Source organism: Mastigoproctus giganteus, chromosome 5, assembly GCF_048544385.1.
Source record: "Mastigoproctus giganteus isolate SK-2022 chromosome 5, ASM4854438v1, whole genome shotgun sequence".
Taxonomy (NCBI): domain Eukaryota; kingdom Metazoa; phylum Arthropoda; class Arachnida; order Uropygi; family Thelyphonidae; genus Mastigoproctus; species Mastigoproctus giganteus.
In genome coordinates this window covers 111,970,138-111,998,014 of record NC_143579.1, presented here as the reverse complement: position 1 = coordinate 111,998,014, position 27,877 = coordinate 111,970,138, and the positions used below count along the sequence as shown (strand labels likewise).

At 38.3% G+C, this 27,877-nt stretch overlaps 1 protein-coding gene across 1 annotated transcript in view; it reads left to right on the top strand.

Annotated features, from left to right (window-relative positions):
* Nucleotides 1–27,592, top strand: part of LOC150085644 (uncharacterized) — a 156,305-nt gene extending 128,713 nt beyond the window's left edge. Inside the window, exons 8-9 of the mRNA XM_090374632.1 lie at nt 16,245–16,436; nt 27,308–27,592. Of these exons, the coding sequence (XP_090230758.1) occupies nt 16,245–16,436; nt 27,308–27,592 (477 nt within the window). The remainder of the gene's footprint in view (nt 1–16,244; nt 16,437–27,307) is intronic.
* The last annotated feature ends 285 nt before the right edge of the window (nt 27,593–27,877 follow it).

The window sequence follows — 27,877 nt, the reverse complement described above, 5'->3', positions numbered from 1 at the left end:
GTGTCGGTGTCAAACAAGTTTGGAAGGCACTGTTTGAAAGGGGACATTCAGATATTTTATTTATTTCGAATGCATTGAGTACTAAGATGTGTTCCCAAGAAGAATACGTAAAGCACACTTCTTTGTTCTAGTCAGGATCACTTGGATTTAACTTGCTAATAGCAGCTTCCGTTTCATCAAAAATACTCACAGTATGCAGGACGAGAACCTAGCTGTTGCCAATCCCATTCAGATTTTCATAACCCATCTCTTACGTCTCTCCACTCTCTGTCTAATAGACATTCAGAGTCTGCTGCTGCATGCCTTTTCTACAGATACTTCCATGGATACTCTTCTTCCGAAATATAATTCCCCCCCTCCGACTCTCTCTCTCTTCCAAACTAGTCCGAATATGTGCCACATTCATTCATTGTCCAACTAAATTCACAGAACTAACTTTTTCTCATTTATTCATCCTGTCTCTGTCCCTTGGAACAGAAATATGCAGGACCTTTCTTCTCAGGTATTTCCTGAAGCTTATTAATTCAAGTATGCTGTAATGTCAAAAAGTATCATCTGTCTTCTCACCTTCAACCCATACACTAATTATAGTACTAAAACCTATAGTCTATAGCAGTGGTTTTCGACATTTTTTTAATAACGGCACCTCTAAGTAATGTATTTTTATGTGGCACCCCTACTCAGTTTTCCTTATATATATATATATATATATATATATATAGAGGCACTAAATAAACATCAATTATAGATCACCACAAAATTAAGATACAGTACACCTTTTTATAATGAAATACATATATAAATTTAAAAAAATAATAATAAGTTTAAGAAACTTAAATCCAAATTACATGGAGCCCTTGGAATGTTGTTAAGGCACCCCAGTTGAAAACCACTGGTCTATAGTAATAAAGTACTATACATTCTGATTCCTTTCGTGTGTTGGGGAATCACAAAAAAAAACAAAAAAAAAAAAAAACCAAAAATCATAGGCCACTTGTATGTAGTATTGAAACAATTTATTAAAAATTATTTGGCATATGTTACATGTGTTTATTCAAAGAAATTTGTAACATTTTGGCCTTAATGGCCGCTTGAAGTTTTCTGGAAGAAAGCTGTATGTGTTGTGCTGTTATTTTCCCCTTTAAAGATTTTTAAAGATTTTCCCCTTGCTAACGAAATGAGTTGCGTTGGCCTTGTCGTGATTCTGTGTTCCCCTTCGTTCCAGAGATATTCATTCGCGTTGAGGCCAGAGCTCTTCGCTGGACACTACACTGTTCCAAATTATTCTTCTCAAAGCACCTTTTATAACGACAACGTTCTGTGTTACAGAACGTTGTCGTGTTGTAAAGATTGCGACTTGTGTGAAACTTACTGTAGTTAATTTTTTCTGCTTGCCTCAACATATGGGACACTCAATTATTTTTAAACCTAGTTATGCATGTACATCACTTGTACTACCATCATTATTTTATCAATCATGATAACCTTCAACCAGACCAATTTTGACCTCTTCTGCTCGAAGATTGTTTTTGCTAAATAAATTAAACGAAAATTTTTATCCATAAATAAAGAAATATATTTAATATAGAATCTATTTTATAACTATACGTTATTATTATTGTTTAAAGAATTATTTGTGAAAAAACAGTTATTTTTTAACTTATTTTTACTTGCTAAATTTTGCTTGAATTACATAGATGTTTGTTTAATATTGATTTTTACTTATATTTTATGCTACACGGACGTTTGTTTTAAGAGTTTATTATATTTTTTTACCTTTATATTATATTAGTTGCTTATTAATTAACGGTAAAATAACAATTGAAATGTTTATCACACCTCATTACTCAGGTTCCTTTAAAAAAAAGTAAAATAAAAAAGAGAAATCCTCTTTTTTATTTTATTATTTTTTTAAATATTTTAGCCATGCAGAGAAAAGTTGAAAAATACTTCTGTTTCTGATAAACGCTTGGAATCATTTATCAAGAACACACACAGGGCCAATCTTACCTAGACAAATAAGATAATTGTCTTTTTGTCTACATCCGTGAAAACTTTTCCCGTTGTATCTGAACAATTTCTATGTTCTGAATTAATAACAACAGACCCATAAATAGTTTTAGTTTTAAGCTTCATGTTTTGTGATAATATTAATCTAACCTCAACAGCCCACGCTTCATATATTTTATCAAGCTCACCCCTTGACTGAAGCGAGTTTAGCAAAGTATATGAAGGACTGCTGTAATAAGATTAGATTAATGACAGATCCATAAAGACATTTTCAGAAATTATGCGAGTGCAAGATGGGTCCATACTTATCACTCGTTTTGAGAGGAATGGGAATTTCTCCAATCTCCAACTGAGATTGGAAAAATTCTTAAAATGCCTTTCAATCGGATCTACATGTATAGTTCATCAATCTGAAGCGAATGAGTGAGGTTCCTCCCCACAAATTATTCTGGACTTTTCATCCTGCACAATATTTATATCCTCCCGTAAATTGTTGACATTGTTTATACCTGTAAGCGGTCCTAGTGGTTCCCCACAAATCCGTGAGAAGTGTCATTGTGGAGAAGCAAAATCTGTCAAGGCCAGATGAGGGCATTGTGAATAGTGTTGTTCATCTGCCCACTTGTTACTTTTTTTTTTTTTCTTAATTTTGCTGGTACCCAAGCTACCTAGGCTTGGGTACGGGATTGCTGGCATCCACTGAACTAGCACTCCTTTCGGTGGATGCGGTATTTGTGCATTTGGCACAGTGACTGAACACAGGCCAAAGATAAAGTTAAATCTGGGAGCCACCTTAGACAGGGTAACATATACATATCCACTTTGCGCTTCCGTAGCCAGGTGGGTAGGAGCAGCAGTGCATAGCACACGCTTCTTGATTAGACCGGGGTTCGAGCCCGTGACCACCAAATACGGAGGATGCGAAGAGGTCAGGGAATGACCACCGCATATCCTGGAGCAATATGGCCTTAGTTGCTAATGCTCCTAAAAACCAAATAACAACAACATATCCATTTAGTTACTGGAAGGCCTCATCATCAGGAAGAAACATTCCAGCATCTGTCCAAGGCACGAGAAGCCGGGCCAGGTCAGTAGAGGGACGCCTATCAGAATCTATCCCCCCAGCAGAACAATTAGGGAGAGGACCCATGAAAAAAAATGGAAAACAGGATAGGGATAGTAAAATGTAAGAAAAGATCGAGACCACAGGGAGGGGTCCCAAAGACGAGCAGGGGTCAAGAAACCACTAGTGGGGGACCATCCTAATAGAAGGGTGACATGAGGACTGCAGAAAGTCAATAAGGCAAAGGAGTAGAGAAGGAGAGAGATTGCCATAAGGTCGGCAGAGAGACACACACTCTATCCCGCAGGGGGTAAGAGCAGGCCTCAGGTTAGGGTCTGGGCCTAGATATCCCACGCCAGAGAGGAGGTATCTGCTGATGTAAAGTCCAATCCCGAAGGGTTTGCCAAGCCACTGAGCCATGAAATTTTAGTGGCGAAATCCTGCTCTAGAATGTAAGCGTTAGCAGAATCGTCCCGTAAATACACATACAGACATAATACACAATAAAAGAATCACAGCTAATAATAACATGTTTTTACATAAAAAAGGGCATAGGTTTCTTTCATGAATATTACATCTGATATCACTATAGAGATATCTAAAGCTAAGAAAAATGTTCTAACACAGTTAATTAGTATATGGCAACAGAGATGGGATCTTAGTGTAACTGGGAAGGTGACTAGATTGTTCATTCCAACGGTTACATTTACTTATGATAGTAACAACAAATGGTTTTTTCCTTCTATGGTAACGTCGTTTATTTTAAATGGCTATTGGTCATTGAATTTTAAACTACATTACTTTGGTCTGGTCACCTCTCCTTTATGTACTTGTGGTCAACCTGAGATTGGAGTCATTTATTATATGATTGTAGTTTGTATGTTGAACTTAGAGAAAGGCTAAAAGTGCAGATTGGTAATTTAGTTAGAGACTGTGAAAACGATCATATGCAAGAGTTTTGTATAACTGTTTTTCAACGGAGAAGACATTGGAATAACTTAATGCTTACTAATTAAGATTTTGTTATATACACTTTGATTATCTATTTTTTTATTATATATATTTTTTATTATTATTATTTATTTTTTTTTATTTATTATTTTTATTATATATATATATTTTTTTTTTTTGCTGGCTCTCAGGTGTGGGCAGCCTGGGAGCGGGATCGCTGGCACCCACCGGTATAGCACTACTTCCGGTAGGTGCGGGATTTTGGTGCATGAGGCACTGTTAAAATAGCAGACCAGGCCCAGTACTACGTGACTAGGGGTGGCCATTAGGGAGCAGCTGTCCAGGTGCCAGCTGCTCCCTGGTGGCGAAGAGGCCTGCCATACAGGCCTATTTCGCAGAGGTTCTGCACAAATTCAGTTCATCAGATGGAGATAGACGGAAGTCTAGGTGCCACCCTAGACATAATAATAATAAAAATAACATGAAGTCTGCGCGATAGCACAGTGGTATCGTCACCGTCCTCCCCACACCGGGTGGAAAAGGCCCGGGTTCGAATCCCGTCGATGACGCAAAGCGTAGATAGCAAGGTTTTCTCCCCAGAAAATGGGGTTTTGTCGTCCAGCAAAACAGGCAACTTACAGACAAAATAAATATATGGGTAGGTGTAATCATTTACGAGTTACCCTAATATCATAATTTGGTTGGTAATAATAACATAACAGAACAAGACACACAGTTCGCAGACATAACATACTTGTACTGGCCATTTCACAGAGCTCTCATCACAGTGTACCATGGCGGAATTGAATTAACGTTGAGGTGCCGCCGTACATAAGGCACAACACATGTCCACATAATAATAACATGTGAGAGAGCGCTAGTGCTGTTCCCCCTGTTCAAATGTAGTTTTTTCTCCTCCTCTGTAAAGTGAAAATATATCGGATTTATTTTCTATAGTTTACGATAATGGCCAGGGCAGGATCTTTTTGAATAGATCAGTTTTTTTTGTTTTTTTTTGTCCTCGCTTTTTCCCATTATATATGGGGTCAGCATTTTTTAATTGTTTTGGCATGCAATTTTTACGGCCGGATGCCCTTCCTGACGCCAACTCTCACCCTTTATCCGGGCTGGGGATATGCGGTGGTCATTCCCTGACCTTCCGCATCCTCCGTATTTGGTGGTTACGGGCTCGAACCCCGGTCTCTTTCTACTTTACTCTTTCATTAATTTCTTTCTTCTATTTTACTCTTTTCCATCTAGGGCATGATACTGTCTATGCGTGAGCAGACACTAACTTGGTGGTATGGGAGTTTTCTTTGTTTATCCACTAGAAAGTTCAGTATGCATTTGTCAAGATCTGCCTCCTTGTGATAATTAGCATTAGCATTAGTAGAGGCATTTGATGCAAGAAAGCAAGCTTATGCAGCATCAGCCAAAAAAAAAAAAAAAAAAACCCACTTCCACTTCACCCCTCTGTTCGTTCAAAATACCTGTCCAGCTGAGCCTTAAACTTATTTAGGCTATCAACCTCCACCACAAGGGATGGAAGTCTGTTCCACCAACCAACCACCCGCTGGCTAAAGACAAATTTCCGCACGTCTATCCTACATCTGTCTTTCCTCAATTTGAATTTATGCCCTCTCAGGTGATTTTTCTGAGCTAGAGGAAGAATCCCATCAGCATTGAGCATGCTTAAACCATTCAAGGCTTTATACACCTCTATCAGATCACCTCGCTGGTGCCTAGTCTCCAGACACTGTAATTTGCAAAACTTAAGCCTTTATTTGTAAGAGCACCCCTTTGTTCCATTCACTAATCTTGTTGCCCTTCTCTGTACTCGTTCCAGCAGCTCTACATCCTTCTTGAAATGAGGCCTCCAGACCTGTATACAGTACTCTAGGTGTGGCCTGACCATCGCCTTATACAATGGAATAATCACCTCCTTATCCCTGCTGGAAAAATTCCTGTATATCATTGACAATACTCCATGAGCTACTCTTGCAGCCCGTCTGCACTGCTCAGAGAACTTCATATCTGTCTGCACAACCACCCCCAAGTCCCTTTCATTCTCTACCACTGTCAGTGTAGTACCACAGAGTTGATACGTTGCTCTGGGGTTGCTGTTTCCCATGTGTAGTACTTTACATTTGTCAATGTTAAACTTCATTTGCCACCTCTCAGCCCATCAGCTCAACCTTTCCAGATCCTGTTGCAGCAGCATAGTGTCAGTAGTGTCCTTGACAACCCTGCCAACCTTTGTATCGTCTGCAAACTTGGACATTAAGCCCGATATACCATCATCAATATCATTTATAAATACAGAAAACATAAGATGCGTCCCAGGAAGTTCTTTGGCTGGTTGCTTGCTTTCTTTGTAGCTAAGTGGCCAGTCTGCATAATAACATTACCCAACACTACACTACACTTCAAAAACTTTGCTCATATTTTATAGATATGTTTGCTGCATAGGTTTACACAGCAGAGGTGAATATCTGTTTCAGAGATGCCCAACATCACAAACATACAAATGTATAGGTCCTTTCAGTACACGCTGTGCTCAAGTATTCAAATTCTGCATCCCTTATTTCTTAGTGGTAGAGTATAATGACCTAACCAGCTTCAAATTTGTTATTATACTCCTAATTTTAGTTGGTGCAAGTATACATGCACTTGTTTCTGCCCTTGGCAACCCTAAAACAGCACATGTATTTACTTATCCCATGACGACCATCACCAGCAAGCCATGTAATCCCTGACACACAGCTTCTGAGACTGTTGCATGTCCTAACAAAAGAGAATCACTTTTGCCTGTGGCTGCTTTTAATCTATTAGTCTGTATATCTTCCAGCATTCCCCAGAAGAAGCGTGTGCTACGCACTACTGCTCCTGCCCACCTGGCTATGGAGGTCAGTGACTGTTCAAATTTTCTTCGACTTCGACTTTGAGATTTGTTCGACTCCTTATGTTATTTTTAAGATCTTGAAGATCCCTCGTTCCATCGCGGCCACGCGTAATGACATGCTCCGCTGACCAACGCGGCTATCGGCTTCGGTCAGTCACGGTGAAGTCACTGTAATATTTTAATAAAAAATAAAATAAATTTTCTGTTTATACTCCAGGACGACCAAACGGTCAGAGGAGTTCGCATGATAGATTGAATACAAGAAACAGCACCGTATTCAGCAGTCACGGGCTGGAACACCGGTCACTCAAGGCACGTGTACTTATGCACCCGCAAGCCTGACCACTAGGCTACAGCGGCCTCTTTTTTTTTTTTTTTTTTGTTGTTGTCTCCTGTTGGTATTGTATTTGACAGTTCACTTCAAAACTCATATGGAAGGTTGAAGCTTGTAATACCACCCCAAGTTTAAACTTTGGAATTTTTTCTAAGCAGTGCAAGTCAGTATTTCGTGTTACTTCAGTGTTATTTGCAATAGTGACAACCCAGTTATGAAGTATAACTCCACAATATGAGAGATGCTTGATGGTGTGCATGCAACAGGGTACCTGTCCACCCACCGATGATGAAGCCAACCAGCTTCGAAAGATGTCGTCCGGGTGGTGGTGCCCATCTGAGAATAAGTAACAGTAGTCTTCTCTACCAGAGAAGCGTTACTTATTCGAAGTAGTGTAATAGGCAACTCATGAAGATATTCACAATATGAGATATAATAAAACGATGCACGCATATACCTGGTTATTAGAAATGATGGAGATGTATTACCCATTCTTAAACAGCCTTTTCATACTCTTTGACATTTAGTCAAGAAATATATTTAGTTGATAGATGTTTATTCCCTCTGCCCTGAAGGAGAAATTATCACTTCTCAGCATGTCTTCTTGTTTCCACCAAAACGACGTTGAGTCAGCTGTAATGCACTCCACTGCGGTACTTCCATAAATTACGGAAATCAAAGCAAATTAAAGCTAGAAGCCGAAGGACAGGAGGGAAAATAACCAACAGAATGCTATTTTATCGGAAGGCCAGAAAAGACTCAAAAAAGGCAAAAAGCGAAAAAAGAAGCGAAATTATATAACAACCTTAAATCTCGACAACCACTTGGAAGAGCAGAGAAAAGCCTCTACTCCAGCCTAAATTTTATCCCAATCTGACATCTCAAAACCGGAATCAGACATGAGGGATATGCCATATCTTCAACACGAGAGGAGTCAACTCGTGTTCCACCGCTACCTGATTGAACACCAAGATGTCCTGTCGCTTCAAATTTCTCAATCATTTTGCGAAATGGCAAAATGATTGCGAATAAATGATGGCACAAACAGTGATAGGTCCACGTGGGCCTTATGCGCTTCTGACGCCGGAATTCTCTGATAGCCGCAGCTGCATTGTTGCTGTTCTGATCGTATAGCTTCACTAATAGCACCTTTTCCTGCAACGTCGTTGGCATTGCTGCTGTAGTGCAGTCAAACATCTACTGTATGATTTTGAAGAGATTGCTTTGCTTTTATACAGTACAGTAGAGCTGAGTAGTGGCGCTGTGGCAATAACTTACGATTATGCAAATAACGTAAGCTATTTGCATAATTGTAACATAGATAGTTACGCGCCATACAGTGACAAATTTTGTAACTAATTTTTTTTTCCAATAAATGGCGAGCGCATTTTTTATTTTACCTGTTGTCCAAATTTCTCTTCAGTACGAGCCTTAGAACTCGCTCCAGAGCCCTCTACATAGGGATACTTTAATTTTAACAACCCTGTACTTACACTACAATTAAATGCTCAATGGTCAGTTGCCGATGAGGTGCGCTGTTCAGTAGATGAATCGCCTTTTGATCTGATTTGCCTACGGGAGCCCACGGCTCCCGTAGGCAAATCAGATCAAAAGACCTCATCATTCGAAACCCGATCAAAACCTCATGATTCGAAACCCATAAATTTACCACGGGAATGAAATTCCCGTGGTAAATTTATGGGTTTCGAATCATGAGGATCCGAAGTCTGCAATAATTATCTTCAATGAAACCTTGATATTCTCAGAGTTTCCAATCTTTGTACACAATTTGCAGCTTGCATTACTTTTACTACAGAAACGCTTTCATTTTATATTATTTCCCTGTATTGCTACCTACAGATATTGCTCCTCATTTCCATTGCTTAGACTCGGCGCGTCATGCTATTAACACAGAGCCTCTGCTAGTGTTAATGGATGTAAATTCCAAATCTTCTCTGTGGTACAGCAAATCCACAGATATAAGAGGACGCCTTTAAGAAGACCTATTTTATCTCATCAACTGAATGTCATTAACCTTCCACGCTGGCCTTATATCTTTTCCAACTCCTTAGGACAATCAAATATAGACATTACATTGGTAACTAACAACCTGCTCTCATTTATTCATAACTGTGAGGTAAACACTGATCTGACCATAGGTCAGATGTAGTCAGATCAGTTTTTCCTATTAGAAAAAACAGCTAAAGTTTCAAGGCAACCGCCAAGGGACCTTGTGAGATATTCGCTTCGTAATATTCGTTGGGGTAACTTTGAAAAATCAATAATCCAGGATTTTCCTTCAGATGATATTAAAGCCATTTCTGACTATACTCCTGAAGAATTAGCACTTCTCATTCAAAATACGATTCAGAAAGCCATTTCTAGATCAACAAGGAAGAAGTTTTTGATCACCAAAACTTGGTGGTCACAGGAACTCACGATACTAAGACGTAAAGTTCATCGAGCTAGACAAACCTTTCAAAAAGCTCGAAGAAACAACAACATGTTACCATCAGTACTCTCAAGACTACAACAAGAATTTAAAATACTAAAAAACTATACGTCAAAACCATCAAAAAAGAAAAACCTCACAGTTATGAATAAATGAGAGCAGGTTGTTAGTTACCAATGCAATGTCTATATTTGATTGTCCTAAGGATCTTGGCTAAATTTGGTAAAAACTGCTTGTAATGAGGATCCATGGGATTTGATTTGAAAAATCTGCAGAAACAAAATAAATCCCTTAATACAGTTAAAACAAATACTGAAGACTCTTTAAACTGGACCAATACTGTCAATAAAATACTAGACAGACTCTTCCCACAGGACGATCCAACTCTTCAAATCAGAAATTTTAAATGAATCGTTCCCCCCCCCCCCATTTCAACGTTGCCTTTCTCAGTGGATCAGTTAAAATCTGCAGTTAATTCAATGAAAAAGGAAAAATGTTCTGGATTAGATCTACTGGAATGTATTTTCTTAAACGTTTCTATGAGCTACGACCAAATCCCATGCTTTTCCTCTTTAACAAATGCCCGTGAACCACCAAAAACGGAGGATGCGGAAAGGTCAGGGAATGATTACCGCATATCCCCGGAGCAATATGGCCTTAGTTGCTAATGCTCCTAAAAACCAAATAACAAACAAACAAACAAACAAACATCTTTAACAAATGCTTAGAATTTAGTACCTTTCCTGTTATCTGGAAGTCAGCTTTACTGAAAATTTTACCAAAACCAGGAAAACCTCAGCACGATCCAAAATCTTACAGGCCAATTTGACTTGCTTTCTCACTTAGGAAAACTACTTGAACGTTAAACCAGTCTCAGAATTAGTAATGAAAAAGAAAAGTATATGTAACGCACTGCCCGTAGTAGCTCGTATCCTAATATATACTTAGCACCCTCCTGGCACTTTGCGTCCTCCCCGGATGGTTTCCTTTTTTGGAATAAACAGATAATAATAATAATAATAATAATAATAATAATAATAATAATAATTAATTCACTGCTTGCGGAGGCAAATTTAAATTCATCCCTTCAATAATATGGCTTTGCACTAGGCAGAGGCTGTGAATATGCATTTTTTTAAATGAAAAAGCTCATAGATGAATCCACATTTAAATATACTCTAAGTTTATTTATAGACTTCAAAGGCGCTTTCGATACACTATGGTGGGGAGTGTCCTTCGTTGTCTTAGAATTGAAAATTACCCTAATTTATTATAACTTCTCATAAAGGACTATTGTAGTAATCACTCTGTCTTGATACAAAGTCTGCGCTGTAGCGCAGTGGTAGCATCACCACCCTCCCCACACTGGGTGGAAAAGGCCTAGGTTTGAATCCCGTCGATGACGCGAGGAACTTTAATGGACTTTTTTTCACTCCGTGGCTGAGTTAGTCGGTCTCAGGCGTAGATAGTAAGGTATTCCCCCCCCCCCCCCGGTAACTCGGGTTTTTCGTCCAGCAAAACAGGCAAATCGACCATTGAACACACCAATTTACGGACATAATACACAATGCAACGCAGATGAATATAATTATTCGGGTGGCCTAAAAATAATAGTTTGGTTTGTCTTGATACAAACTAAACACCCATCTGTATCCAGACATACGAAGGGGTATCAAAAAGTTCGCACCCTTACCTGGAAATAATAGCCCTAGAAAGGTGAAACTTCACAGGAACTTTAATCCTTTTCTACGTACTCTCCATGTATAGTAACACACTTTTCTCATCTGTGGATCAGTTGTTTCTTGCCTTGGTCATAGAAGTCCGCAGTTTTTGCCTGAAACCACGATTCCACTTCATTGATGACTTCCTGAGACGAATCAAAGCGGCGTCCACGCAATAGTTTTTCATTTCTCGAAACAAGAAGTCTGATGGTGCTACGTCAGGAGAATAGGGTGGGTGCTGCAATAGTTCGAAGCTGCACTGGGCAACAAAGTTGGTGGTGGCAACAGCTGTGTGAGCCGGTGCATTGTCCGACAGAAGACGGACACTTTTGGTTAACGTTCCACGCCTTTTCACTTTCAAAGCATCGCGTAACTTTTTCAAAAGATTTATGTAGTATTCTCCGGTAAGTATGGAACCACGAGGTAGGTAATCTGTCAGGATAACCCCTTTTCTGCCCCAAAACACGGACAACATCCCATTCTTCGCAGTTGGAGTGGTCTCTGCCTCTTTGGGCGGTGGGGGGGAGGTGTGCTTTCACTGATTTGACATGTCTTTAGTCTCCGGATCATACTGGTACACCCAGCATTCGTCACCAACCGATCAGAAAAGTTCTCAACATCTAGCTGACTGGACCACTCAAAACAAGCTCACAGTTTCAGTGACAAAAACAAAAATGATGATCTTTAAGAGAAGACTAAATTATGGTAGGCCTACAGTAATAAAATATCAAGGAAATTCGCTTCCTCTAGCGTCCTCTAGCATTCGTCTAGTGTAAGAGAAAACCTTGGTTTTCTCCTAATCCCAACTGGAAACTATACAAAGGTCTTTTCTCTTGGCACTGCTTCGAACATGCCGTGCAGTCTCCACACCGGCGCTACAAGCTATCGCAGGCACTTTACCTTCATGTTATTTACAAAGGTCTCTATTATTAAATTGGAAAATGGATACCTATTACCTTCCTAAATGTTACTGTCGATCTTACTGCTGACCCAAAGAAAGAAAAAGAGAAATGCCGGAATCTCCTCACCAACTGTTGTCAATCCAGGTGGTCCTTGTCTACTAAAGGTATCGTGAGTAAGCCGTTTATACCTGACATTTCATTTATCTGTTTCAACATTGTACAGAAATGTTTCTTCTCCAGTCTCAGCACATTAAGTATGATGTGCTGAGACTGTTGCTTCTCCAGTCTCAGCACATCATACTTAATAACACATCATGGATCATTGAATGCGAAGCTCTTACAGTTCAATCTCACCTGTACAGATTCTTGCTTATACGGTGACATCGAGGTGGCATCTTCCAAGAATTTTCAAAAGAAATCCTTAACCGACAGCGCCAGCTAACCGCTTTCATACTATCAGTATATCCGCCTTATAACTCACTTGTGATTCTGAAATCTATGGACTGAGTCTTCAGTTTTGCATTGTATCGCCCTGGCCAAGTCTACCTGAAATTTTATTACAGAACAATGGCTACCAGACTTTACCTTCTGATTTCTTCAACTCGACTCCTGCTGATTGCAACCCCCTGACTAAGCTACATGACGACTGCTGAATGCATTATTCCTGGTGAATTTTTGTTTTAAATTTTATTATTATTTTTATTTTTTTTTGTTTGTTTTATTTGTTGTATTTATTACTTTAATTTTTTACTTTTTTTAATTATTTACCCTTTTATTTTATTTTTTTATTGTTTTATTTGCTTGCATACATTGCTTTAGATTTTTTTACTTTTATTATTATTTTAATATACACTGAGTGATCACTGAATTATGACCAACCCTATAAAAACTGAATGCGATCCGTTGACCACGTGAGGTACGAGAGTGCGGAGTTAGTCGACCTACGTAGCATAGATGTCGATCTAAGTAGTAAGGTGCAGTGGTTCAGTAGGTAGTAAACTTCCGAGCGTGATGGGTAAAAGGAAAGATTTATCGGACTTTGATAAAGGACAGATTGTGGGTGCTCGACGAGCTAGTGACTCGATTTCCCAAACGGCTGAACTGGTGGGGGTGTTCGAGAGCCGCCATAGTATAGTTAAAGTGTACCAGGACTGGCGTCGAAATGGTCAAACGACTCGTACAGGCGAACAGGCGCAACACTGTTGATGAGTTGACTACCCAATACAACATGGGCCAACCCGGAACAATATCTAGCATGGCCATGCGTCGCACGTATGGGCTATACCAGCAGACGATCTCTACGGCATCCTCTCCTAACCAAGGTTCATTGCCGTAAACGACTCGATTGGTGCAAAGAGCATGCAAGTTGGACATTAGAAGACTGGAGAAGGTGTTCTGGTCGGATGAGTCACGGTATTTACTCCACACCGTGGATGGTCGTGTACGGATTTGGCGTCAACAACATGAGGCTCTTCATCCATCAGGCATGGTATCAAAAGTGCAGTCCGGTGGAGGCGGTTGTATGGTGCGAAGCATGTTTCACTGTCGGGAACGTGGACCCCTGGTGCATGTGGAACAACGTATTAGTTGTCTCCGCTATCGTAAACTGCCTGCTGACTGTGTACACCCCGCTAATGTTACACTTTTTCCCGAATGGCGATGGTGTCTTCCAAGATGACAATGCGCCGAGCTATCAGGCACTTGTGCAGGAATAGTTTGAGGAACACTGTTCTGACTTGCAGCATATCGACTGGCCTCCGAACCCCACCGATATCAATCCCATAGAGCACTTGTGGGACACTGTGGAAAAGCATATCAGGCGTCTAGATCACCAATCACCTCCGTACCTGCATTACTGATCGCATTACACACAACTTGGTTGGCCATACCTCCCGAACGCTTCCGACATCTTGTTGAATCAATGCCACGTTTTTATTATTTTATTTTTTATTTATTTTTTTTAGGAGCATTAGCAACTAAGGCCATATTGCTCTGGGGATATGCGGTGGTCATTCCCTGACCTTTCCGCATCCTCCATATTTGGTGGTCACGGGCTTGAACCCCGGTCTAATCAAGAAGCGTGTGCTACGCACTGCTGCTCCTGCCCAATTGGCTACGGAGGTGCCACAATGCCACGTTGGATAGCTGCTGTACTGAGGGCAAAAGGAGGACCTACGTAGTATTAGGTAGGTAATCATAATTCAGTGATCACTCAGTGTATACTAGGAGGCTTTTCCCCCTGCTCACTTTGCTCGCTATCCCTCGCGCATGCTTTTCTACATAAAATGTAGAGGTATGACGGAGTAAGTCAAATCTTTTCTATATAACACACATCTGTCGAAACACACTGATAAAATGTAGAGGTATGACGGATTAAATCAAATCTTTTCTATATAACACACATCTGTCGAAACACACTGATAGATATCTAATCAGGAAATGACCTAATTAATTATTTGTCTGTGTATTTTTAGTGGCATAATTTCCCCGCTCACTTGTACCACGTAACCCGCATCCCTCTTCTCCCGTTGGCTACCCTACCATGCGGCATTGTCAAGGTGGAATAAGTAATTATTTATTTCTATTTACATAGGTAACTTACGAAAAGGTCTTTTGCTTTGGGTTCCATTATGCATGAGGAATATTGTTGCATCCAAAAGAGCAGCACTAAAATATTTAACTAAAATATTTACAAATTATACAAATACAGTATTTAAATTAAAATATTTACAAATTATACAAATACAGTATTTAAAATATTTACAGATTATACAAATACAGTATTTAAAATATTTACAAAATACTAAATTATTTACAAATATACAAACTATATAATGAGTCCCTTCATCAGCTTACATTACAATGGAACATCAAATGATGCCAGGCGTGGTCATGTACTGGACAGTGAAGCACGTGCACGAAGTTGGTGAACGTTATGGAAGCAGTTGTCTTTCAATGGAAGATAACAATGTAATTATTTACCTGTGCATGTGTATTGTTGCAGTCCCGCCCTCTTCTCCCATTGGCTCAAATAAATATCACTAGGAGGAAAACCTTTTTAATGTATAGAGAGAATATATATTTTTAATTATTCATATTACTTTTTTATTGTTATTTTATTATTTTTTATCATTTTAGATTTTACATTTGTAGTGTTGCAACTGTCCAGCCTTCTTCTCCCATTGGCTCGAGTAAATATCACTAGGAGGAAAACTTTTTTAATGTATAGAGAGATATATACATTTTTAATTATTCATATTACTTTATTAGTATTATTTTATTATCTTTTATCATTTTTATATTTTTTATTATTTTTATTTTTTTAATTAATTATTTATTTATTTATTTTTTTTTTTTTTGCTGGTACCACCGGTTTGGGCTCCCAGTGGCACGGGATTTGCTGGCATCCACTGGAAATAATTTTTCCTCCAGTGAATGTGGGATTCTTACCTTGGCACTTTCGTTTGCCTGTATGCGTATTGTTGTGGCCCTCCTCCTCGTGGCGTGGACGGGTATTAGGGAGCAGCCATCCTGGTGATCGTTGCTCCTAAGCGGCCAGATACAACAGAACAAGACACACATTTCGCAGACATAATACCATACTCGTATCTGGCCATTTTACAGTGCTCTGTGTTCATCACAGTGTACCATGGCGGAGTTGAACTAACGTTTAGGTGCCGCCGTACATAAGACACAACACATGTAATTATAACATGAATTGTGATGCGCCAAGGATAAATTAATTGATGTGCAACCAGCAGTCCATACAAACTATTAGAATTCCATTCCTTTTTTAAATGAGAATATTGTAAATTCAAAGGTTGTAAAAGATCTCGGTATTTTCTTAAGTGTAATAAATTCCTAAAATATGAATAAGTGTTTTATTATTATTTTTTTCTTTTTTCATAGCTGGCTTTTCGCTCAATTCACAACTCTATTTGTGACATCAGAAACCATATACGCGAAGTCCTACAGATCCCACACAAAGAACTGGATACAGCGAAAAGTTCAACTGATCTAGCAATTAGAGATCTAGAAAATAGTATTAATTATTACATAAGGAGTGCTGTGGACAGATTCGACGTTCGGAGGAATGTGGAGGTCAGCATTATTTTGGACATATTGAATTCGACATTGACATTGGATTGCTTTGAGAATAACATATTACTGTTTATGACAGTATATTTCAAGTGCTTTATAACCAATAACCAACTCTGTGGCTTGGTTTACAGCTGTACACATATAACAGCGTATGCGTGAATTTAATGAAAAGCACGTGCATTTAATGATTGCAAAAGTATATATAAAAATATCTTTATCTTTTGCGTGATGGTTGCGATTCCCTTATCATCTGGAATCGTAAGTTTTACATAAAGTTATTTTTGTTTCAGTTAATTAATGGTTACTTTAAATGGTTATAATGTTAAATTACTTTCACTGGCGAGTTAATCAAGTTTATTTTGCGCGAATGGAGGAGTTAATTTGTCCACGACACAGGTTTCGATCATTGCGTAAGTTCCATCTATAGGTATATAGAGAAGGATTTAGTTGTATATCTACTATATTATTATTGCACATACAAAAATTCAACTTCTATTTTAATTTAGTTATCGAAGTCTAATTTCCTTTAATTTTTTGATAGTAATTTAAAGTGGATAATGATGAAACTACTAGTAGGATGTTTCTAATAATTTAAACTGATAATAATAAGATATATGAATTTCTTAGGGGGATGAAAATGTCCCCCACCAATGGTTGTGCAACTCTTGTCTATCTCTTAAGTATTGATATCAATTACACCAATCATCAATTCCAACTTGTGTTTAACATTTTAAACATTCCCGTTTTCAAAATCCTTGCTATTATTTTGCACTCACCCAATGGATATCATTGAATAGTCAAATGTGGTTTGACATATACCCTTTGCGTGAGTGGCGGTATAACCAACCAAATACCCAATTAATGAGAGAGAGAGGGGAGACCATGAACTCCTGTGGGTTGTAGAGTTTCCCGTTACAACTAACATAGTTGTTAAGCTTCTGTAAACATTCCGTATTCAATATCGATATCGATATCACTCTTTCCACATACCAATACAAATTATGCGTCACTTTACTTGATTGACTCTTTCTGTTCATTTAATTCTGATTGGCTGCGATATAAAGATGTTTGACAATGCAGTATGAAAGAGAAGTTGGTTTGGTTTGTATTAGGTTGTTAAGATCAAGCGACGAGGCCCTAAAACACATGGGGGGAGACATCCATTTAATGTATCTGTAAATTGCAGGTACCTGCAATCTGTAGTCGCTTTGCCGATTTTCTGGCAAAAACCCATTTCGGTAGAATCGAACTTAACCTTTTCCACACGGTATAAAAGAACAGTGATCATGACTACTGTGCTAGCAGCAAAAAGATCGAGAGATATCATTTCTTAAATTTAAATACCAAATTCATCTAATAAAATTGTCGAATGTATAAAACTACTAAAGTGCTAAACTGTTAAAGTGTTATGAACGAAAATAAGATCTCTCTCATTATGATTGAGTAAACAGACTGGGAATGCATATTGTCGTTCTTTCCCACTAGACCTGAAATAAGCAGCACTATATAATTTATTATTTTTATAAAGTAGGTCAAAACTTATAAGCTTAACCTACTTTATACACTGAATATTTCTATTATTACATCAATTGTAAGCGTAGCCATTCATCTGACTCCAAGAGCCAGATGTTAAGTAAGGAAGCGAAAGAGTCGAATGATGAATTGTAGGAACAAATTATGGCGAAGAGTGATTTGAACTGACCTTTTTATGATCGAAACTATCAGTCAATTCTGCTCGAAAAAAAAGCAGTTTAGTACTATTTTTCTTCTAGAATTTTTAACTTTCTGAAAAGTTAAAAGAATTTTTTTTTTTTTTTTTTACTAAAAAAAGGTAAGCAGTTTTCCATAACGAAAGAATTTTGTTTTTATTGCAAAAGGTTTCCTTGCTTTCATTTAGCATTATTTTAATTTTTGAGATTTATTTACTTTGCATGATAAATACAAAATTAAATAAATCTTAGAGTCGATTTACTCCAAGAAATTTCTAGAATACTCGTATTTCATAACACTGAGGTCGTTGCAGTATATGGGGCATCATACGGGCAAGTATACATTATTGTTTTTTTTATCGAAGAATTTTTTTGAAAATTTGTCATTTGTTTATTACAAATTTCGCATTAAAGATATCGTTAATGCCAGGCGCGAGGGGTGCATAAGTACACGTGCTTTGAATGACCGGGGTTCAAACCCGGAGTGCTAAATACGGTGCTGTTTTTTCTATTCTCTGTATCTTGTGAACTCCTCCGACTGTGTGATCTTCCGGAGTGTAAACAGAAAATGTATTTATTTTATTTTTTAATGAATTCTTTCACGCAGTACCACTTTCTAGGGTTGTCGTGTGACTCGTAAAACTCACTAATTCATAAGCAAGGTAATTTTGAATTGAGTAACTGCACATATCAATCAATCATGTCAATCATGTAATTATGGCTGGTTTCAGCTGAAACTCTCTCTCTCTCTCTCTCTCTCTCCTTTCTACCTATCGCTGTGACTTAGTGTGATTAGAAAAATTTTCTCTCATTCTTTCACTCCCTGATTCCAGCTGGGCTTTATTTCACTATTTGAAATAAAGTTTCAAAAAGTGAAAAAGTGTGAAAAGAGTGAAAAGTTTTAAAATTTCAATATATATACTTAAGTAAGTAAAGTAAGCATATATCAATATATATATATATATATATAATTTATATTTACATTATTATATAATTTATATTTACATTATTATATAATTTATATTATATAAATATAAGAATATATATAATAACATTTTCTGCGATCATTTTCATTAAGTATAAGCTGAATTTTGTAATGGAAAGATCAAGCGTCTTCCTTCAGTATTCTTCGCACCAGATGCCGATTTCTTGATTTACTCGAAATCTGACTTGTAACTCCCATTGAACTGGCTTGGAGTGGGCTTCTTCATGCTTATGTGCAAATTAAATTTTCTTACAGCTCCCGAATAGCTCTTATTCGTATATTGTAATGAATCAATGTATTTCGTCTTTGGCACTAATTCCTTTGTTGCTTTGCAATCAGATATACAGTATACGACATGCCTGAATTTTTTGTGAAGCGCTCTCTGCATATTCTTTTGTGGCTTTGTTTCGAAGTACGTGTCAAATAAACATGCATTCCTGATGCTAAATTAATCAAATATTTTTTATGCCTAGAATAAAAAACAGACAGGCAATCTAAGGAATCACACGGTTCTCCATAACTATATTCCTAAGAAAATCACGGTATGGAATGACGCTAATTCTTTTTTGTGGGCCGCTCACCATAACAGATCTGTGTTAATTCCGGGATTGCTGCACCCTCTAAACTTGGTAAATTAAATGAAAAGTTAACGGAATTAAGGACGTTAGAAAAAAAAAAACACCTTAAATGCTACAAGACAACTGTTGTTAACGTTTTTTTTTTGTTTTTTGTTTTTTTATGTTTTTTGTTTTTTTATGAAGCCTCCAAATACTACTCAGTACCGTCCATGGGCTGAAGGTTGAGAAGATGAAAGAAGATACTTGTTGACATTAGACTTGAACTTCTATTGATTGTAATTTTCAGGAAATACGTATAAAAGAAGTTTGTTCCAAAAAACGAAAGTTCAATGAATAAATGAGGAAGAAGCAAAGTTGGACAGTAAAAGGATGTTGACTGGTTGCGGCACGTGTTCGGACTGCTTTGGAAGAGAGAGAGCGGAATTATAGAAGTCAGTTCTGAAGAGCAGTGCCAACGGAAGTATCTATAGAAAATGCATGCAGCAGAAACAAAACGTCATGAGACAGAGAATGGAGAGACTCTGTTAGAGAGAGCAGTCTTTAATTAACCTAACTGCCCTCTTCTGAATGGAATCTAGAAGCCTGAGAGAGGTTTTGGAGGCACCGTCCAAAATGCTAGAAGAATATTCTATGGTAGGGTGGTTTGCGATTTGTACAGAGTGAACAGCTGTTTGGAAGAAAAGTAACGCCGAGAGCGAAAGAGAAAACTCAGTTTTTTAGATGCAGAGGAAGCAGTATTTATAATGTGCTTGTTCCAAGAGAGCTTAGAAATCAGGGTAACCCCCAATACAGATATATGATCTTGCCTAGAAATCAGTGCCATCGAAGATAAGTATAGGAGCAAAAGAATCCTTTTTGCGAGATATATGACAGGACTGAGTTTTAGAAGGATTGAAATAACCAAGTTATCATTGCCTCACTAGAAAGTTTAGACAACGTTTAGACTTCCTCCTTAAGGAGCAAGTCTAAACGTTGAACGAGAAGTGAACGTGGCGAGTGGTATATGTACAGTGGCGGACAAAAAAACTGAATCACTTGTGAATTTTGCAAATAATGTGTTTTACGCTGCATTGTGGGTTGCAGAAATGTACGAAATGCATTTGTTAGATGGGAAATATATCTCTCTGAATGAAATCCAATAAAAGGATTCCACCTGATATACCTAATTGCCATAAATATCTTTTCAAAGGGTAAAATGCTGCGTAATTAATGGAAAAATGAGAAAATCATGCAAATGGCAATCATGACAACCAAACATACATTTTTACATTTTATTGCATTTACGTGTACAAACTGAAATGACAAGTTAATGTAATAGTATTATTTACTGTAAATCAGCAAAATAAGTCCTCAATATTTTGTTGTTCCTCCTCGAGCTGAAATCACAGCCTTGCAACGATCTGGCATAGAGTTAATCAACTTCTGGATATAGGGTTGCCCAATTTCCTGGTACCACGCCCTTATAATGTTCTCCTGCAGCCGAATCTTACTTGTTCACTTCTTCTGAGCAATTTTAGACGACATTATGTACCAGCAATTTTCAATAGGGTTCAAATCTGACTGTTGAAATCCCGGACAGTCCAACACTGTAATGCCAACATTTCTGATGTATGACTGCACCTTAAGGGAGAAAAACGAGGGATAAACATTGGTGTAAGTTTGTTTTAAGCCTTGTGAGACAAGAAGACAAACTCATCATTAAATCTAAATAGCATAAAACTTACTAATTTTGCTGTGTGGCGAGGTGCGGAGTCCTGTTGAAAAATGCAGTTTTGGACAATCCCTAATAACGGGTTTCAGACACTCCTCCAAGATAGCAGTGTAGGTTTCTGCATTCACCGTTCCGTTAATAAACTTAATTCGCCCCACCCCTTTGCTTGTTATGCATCCACAGACCATCTGACTGGCAGGAAACTTTACAGTCGGTGTTATGCAGTCAGGATGGTATGCCTCCGATTTTCGTCTTTTGACATATCGCTTCCCATCCGAGCCATGCACGTTGAATTTCGATTCATCAGAAAAGATGGCGGTGTCCCTTTGCTCTTTTGTCCATGAAACATGCGGTTTAGCCCAAGCAAGTCGCTTCTTCCTCATTTGTTGGGTCAACAAAGGCTTCTTCTTGGGCCGATAGGCATGCACACCACATTCCGAAAGCCGTCTTTGGATAGTTCGTGCACTTGTTTCAACACTAGAGGCCATCTCAAAGTCCAGTTTTAGATGAGGGGCACTAGCATGGAGATTACGAAGGCATAGCCGTTTCAAATATCGATCTTGGGAAGGCGTAGTAACTCTCTTACGGCCTGATCCAGGTCTTCTCTTCACATCATCGGTTTCATGCTTTAATTTCAGCACCCAGGATACTGTTGACTGGTGACAGCCTATTTTATCAGCGAAACACGCGTAGAAAGCCCTTCCTGGGACAGAGCAACAGCTACACTTTTTTTTCTTGGTGTCAACTGAACATATGGAGCCATGCTTACACCTCCGCAAAACAGGATTCTAATGAGTTGTATACCCTTCCAACGCCGTATTTATAGAAACGGTTGATGCAATACCTTGCAATTACTGTCAGATGCAATAGAAGCGTTGTCTGACGCAATACTTTTGCTTTGCGATAAACAAAATGACTGTAATCAAACAATATCTTATACGTTTCACTACAAATGTTACTTTTTTTAAGGTGATGCAGTTTTTTTGTCCGTCACTGTAGGTTGCCAAATTGGATTTATACAAATTTGTATTTAGCACAAAACTGGACAGGCCATTGTTAATTAATTAGGCGCTCGTGTATATTGGCCGATATAAAACAGCCAGTTTTGACGGTGAGGTAGTCTATGTTCCTTATTACCTGCTGAGGGACTGAAATACAAACTATCTTTTTATTTCATTTTACTATTTTTATTTTAATTGATTAATTGTTTGATTATTTATTTTATTATTATTATTATTTATTATTTTTTTATAAGTGCAACACACGACCGTTCGTAGTTTCGTCACTTGTCGCTGCTTGGAGAGGTCTGGGTTCGAATCCCTTCGGAGACAGGAAAAATCCTTAAAAGCCTCTTCGATCAGGACTATACAGGGTTGTTAAAATTAAAGTATCCCTATGTGGAGGGCTCTGGAGCGAGTTCTAAGTCTCGTACTGAAGACAAATTTGAACAACAGGTACAATAAAGAAAAAATTAGTTACAAAATTTGTCACTATATTGCGCTGCGACAATATAAATCACTTGAACAGCGCTGCAATTGTTCAATGTGTCCTCCATATTGGTAACAACAGTTTGCATTCGAAGAGCAGCATTTTCTACAGCAGAACATAACATGTCAACTGAAATAGCCAGCACATGATGTCTAATGCTGTCCTTCAGATCTGCCAGAGTTTGACATCCTTCCCGATACACCTGGTTCTTCAAAACACTCCACAACCAGAAGTCGCATGGGGTGAGGTCCGGTAATCGGGGTGGCCAAGATATGTGGAAACAATGGCTAATGACCCGTTCGTCTGTAAAGTGTTGCCTTAGCAATCTTTAGACACAATGCTGGATGTGGAGTGGCGCACCATCTTGCATGAATATGGTATCCTGAAGGCGCCCACGTTGTTGCAGCTCTGGTATTGCGAAATTTGCCACCATTTCATAATATCGCTGTCCAGTGATAGAACAGGTGCGGGGTCCAGTCGGTGTTACCTGTACAAAAAAAAAATGTCCCAATCATGAATGTGGCCGTAAATCCACACCGCACTGTCACTTTTGGAGAATGCAACGGGACCTCTTGGATAACTCGAGGGTTTTCTGTTGCCCAAATGCGACAGTTGTGCGTATTCACTTGTCCATTTAAGCAGAAGTGGGCTTCATCACCCCCAAACGATGTTCCATGGCCAAGTGATATCCACTCTCATTGGCGCCAGAAACTGAAGTGCTCATGTGAAACTAATATCTGCATCACCATGTTTTAGCATGTGCATCTCGTAAGGATAGTACCGCAACACCTGACGCATTACTAGCCTTACAGTGGAATGCGGCATGTCCACTTCACGAGAAACAGCTGGCACACTTGCGCTACCACATGGAGATTGACTTGATAAATCCACGACAGAAATAGCCGCATCTTCAACACGAGAGGAGTCCACTCGTTTTCAACCTGTACCTGGTTGAACCCCAAGATGTCCTGTCGTTCAAATTTCGCAATCATTTTGCGGACAGCACAGTCATAGGTCCACGTGGGCCTTATGCGCTTCTGACACCGGAATTCTCTGATAGCCGCAGCTGTATTGTTGCTGTTCTGATAGTGCAACTTCACTAATAGCGTCTTTTCCTGCAACGTTATTGGCATCTACTGTATGATTTTGAAGAGACTGCTTTGCATTTCTACAGTATAGTAGAGCTGAGTAGTGGCGCTGTGGCAATAACTTACGATTATGCGAATAACGTAAGTTATTTGCATAGTCGTAACTAAGATAGTTACGCGCCATACAGTGACAAATTTTGTAACTTTTTTTTTTTTTTTTTCCAATAAATGGCGAGCGCATTCTTTATTGTACCCGTTGTGCAAATTTCTGTGTCAGTACGAGCCTTAGAACTCGCTCCAGAGCCCTCTAAATAGGGATACTTTAATTTTAACAACCTTGTACTTAGCCGACCTGACGCGGAGGGGGGCTACTCTTTCCCTCGTGAGTTATTCCGGGTTTTTCAGCCGCATGACATGCAAACCGGTCCATCAATCCACACTTCTACAGGCATAATAAACGCGGCACAATATGGCTTTTTATGTTAATAGTTATATAAATAATAACAGCAACAATAATCTCATGTTTACATTATTGCCAATAGTATGACTAAAATTAAACTGTTATATTAGGTCCACCTAGAAAGTCGCTTCAACTACTCATGTGTATTGTGTCTGTAAATTGCGTGTGTTCGCTGGTCGATTTGCCTGCTTTGCTGGACGAAAACCCCCCCAGTTTTTCCGGGGTGGAAAACCTTGCTGTCTACGCCTGAGACCAACTAACTCAGCCACGGGATTCGGATCGGGGGCCTTTTCCACCCGGTGAGAGGAGCCAATAGTAGGACTATGTCCAGTTGTATAACATGACGAAGCTTGGGCCATGGTACTTTGTTTATTTATTATAAGGCATGCCTTCCCCCATCCTCCAAGAAACTAGGAGTTAAAGATGAAAAAAAGATGGGAGGAAAGTGTGTGTGTTACTTGTCACCGTAAACAGCGAAAAATGTCGGAAAACAAAAAATCCTTATCCAATACTTCGTTCTCAAATTATGTTGTTGTTGTTATTCATATCGCGCATCTAAAGCTATATTGCGCTGAAGTAAAGGACTATTGGTTTTATTTCTATGATGATGATTTTGTTTATTTTAAGTTAATTTTTTAAGATGATTTGGTTTGTGTAAATTTATAAGAAAGTACACCTATACAGTATATTTGTCTTTATTGTATATAACGATTTAGAAGCAATTATTTAAAAAAAATAATAAAAAAATAAAATTATGTATTGGCTCATTTACTTGTTTTATCTTTTGTCTTCCGAAAGTTTGCAGGGTTGTTTATATGGAACTCATAGTTATTTTTCAAACTTTGAACAATATTTAATTATTAAGCGCCCATTCATAAAGTAACTCAAAAATTATTTAATTTTTTGAATACTCCACCCCTTCCCTGTAAATTACGTAATGTCGAATATTACTTACCATGGAAACAAAACTTAAAATGCTGCATGCGTTACACAAGACTATTTTTTAACATACTCGTAACAGATTTTTTAATGAAAAAAAAACCTGTTACGTAACTTTAATGCGATCCCCTTCCCACCTGTAACTCATTGTAACATTTTATCTTTTCTGCACCTCCCTGTTTGCTTTACGTATTCTGAGTGGCTCAATATTAATTGTTCTCTGTTTTATTTGTTTTACTTATTATATCAGTATTATACCCAGTTCTAGATCACGTACGATCTGGAACACGTATTTTGTCCGTCCAGTCGCTAAATGCAGAGACCCCAAGCGGCCACAAGATTTCAGGCCTATTGCCATCAGCTGCGGGATATTTGAAAAAGCAATTCAGCCCTCCATTGAAGACCACTGTTTCAATCGCCGGTCCCCGTACCTCCATACCGTGATGAAGGGGAGATCTACAAATAGCAACCTCATGGACACCCTTATCAGAATTCAGAAAGCCCTCAATGACAGAACACAACTAGACGTTATTTATTATTATTATTTTTTTTTTTTATATTAAAGCGGCCTATGATAAAATAGATATAACAGCTCTAATCACCATTCTCCAGCATTACTTAAACATTACAGGAAATACTCTCAGCATAATTAAATCAATCCTGGAACATTGACATCTCATCATATCGCATCGTAGTTTCCGGACAACATGCACTACTAATAGGGGTATCCCACAAGGGGGTGTCCTATCATCAACCCTATTTGCCACAGTGCTAGAGCCCTTCCTGGCAAACTGATTTCCAGTCATATGCTGATGACCTGAAATTTTACCTTACATCTTCTAACAAAAAGCAGGTTCTTGCCACTACTCTGCAGGCAAATAAAAAAATCCCTCAACTTGAACAATTTCTGGCCTCGATTGATTTACAGAGTAACCAAGCAATTACAGCTTGGTTAATCAAATGTCATTCACCTGGAAGAAGTCACACAATAATATCAATGTTACCATCAATGGATGACCCATTAAAAAGTTAAAACGCACAAGGATCTGGGCTTATTATGGGATGAGGCGCTGACATTCCAGGCGCACCTCCTGAACACGAAAACAAAAATGTATTCTGCTATGTGGGCAATCCGCCAGGAACCAACGGGGATACACAATGCTGAATTGGTCAAGAAATACGTCCTTCGATATCGAAGAAACAGGAGGTTCTTCTTGTTTCCATGCTGAAGAGAGCTCTGAAAGGCAAGCGTTTCGCGTCCGACACAACGATGCTCGCAAAGCTACAACGGAAGCACTTCCCAGTCTTTGGAAAAATGGCTTGCAAGAAGCATTTAATGCGTAGATACGACGGTGGCGAAAGTGTGTAAAGTTCAAGGGAGAGTATTTCGAGAAGGAGAAATCCATATAAGATTCAGATGATGACAATTAAGATAACATCTTGCACCAGTCCGTGAATTAAATGATCACCCCTCGTACCAAGTACTCACCAGAATAAATAAAGAATGAGTTGTTTCAGTTAAAGTGTAATGTAATTTATTTTATTTTATTATTTTTTTATAGAAATGAATTACAGAAATACTCCAAATACTAATTCGCCTAATAGTAGATCGCCGTTTTTCACGGCTGTCTTATACTACTGCATTTCTTTGAGTTTAACAACGATTATAAAAGGCTGTAGGCTTCTAGTATATATGGAAAGGGTTACATGCCAATAACCTCTTCAATTTACATATTTTTGCATAAATTGTTGCTCAAACCTCCATGGTCCTAATAAAGTGAACAAACAATGTAAGCAGGAATTATTGCATTTTACACTTTAATTGAAATGTTATTATAAACAGTAACAATAACTTTCTGAATAGTGATTGCATGAAATATGAATCTTGTGTAATTCTTTATCTTTCCTTTCAGGAAGTGCTTACCCAGATCTGCGCCACTCTTTATGACTACCCCTGTCTTAAAAACTGTGAAGGTTTAAGACAATATGTTAAGGACTGTGTTCAGCTGGCCTGGTGTCTAGCTAATCAAAACCCACCATTCATCATCGAATATGAAACACGCAAGTTCCGAAGAGATATGCACGTTCGTTTCCACACATCTAACCAACTAACGAATGACATCAAGACTTACCTCTGGCCGTCCCTGTTAGAAGGAAAGAATGGTCCTTGCGTTCATAAAGGGGTTGTAATTACGTGATACAGATCCAGAAATTGGCCCCGTTATTCTCTTGAAAATTTCTCTTCTACGCAAGATTAACTTGTATATCAGGACTTCATCTATTTTTTACTTGAACAATTCTGTATAATTTCTTTTCAATTCATTTTCACTTCTGTTAAAAGATAAGAACAAGTGTTTCGAAATATTGTATTTAATTAATCCAGTGATCAGTGTTGACTAGTAGCTTGTAATAAACATAAATACAATAATTTTAATTCTCATAAATAATTTCTGTAAATAAGCGTGCATTTTACCATGTATCAG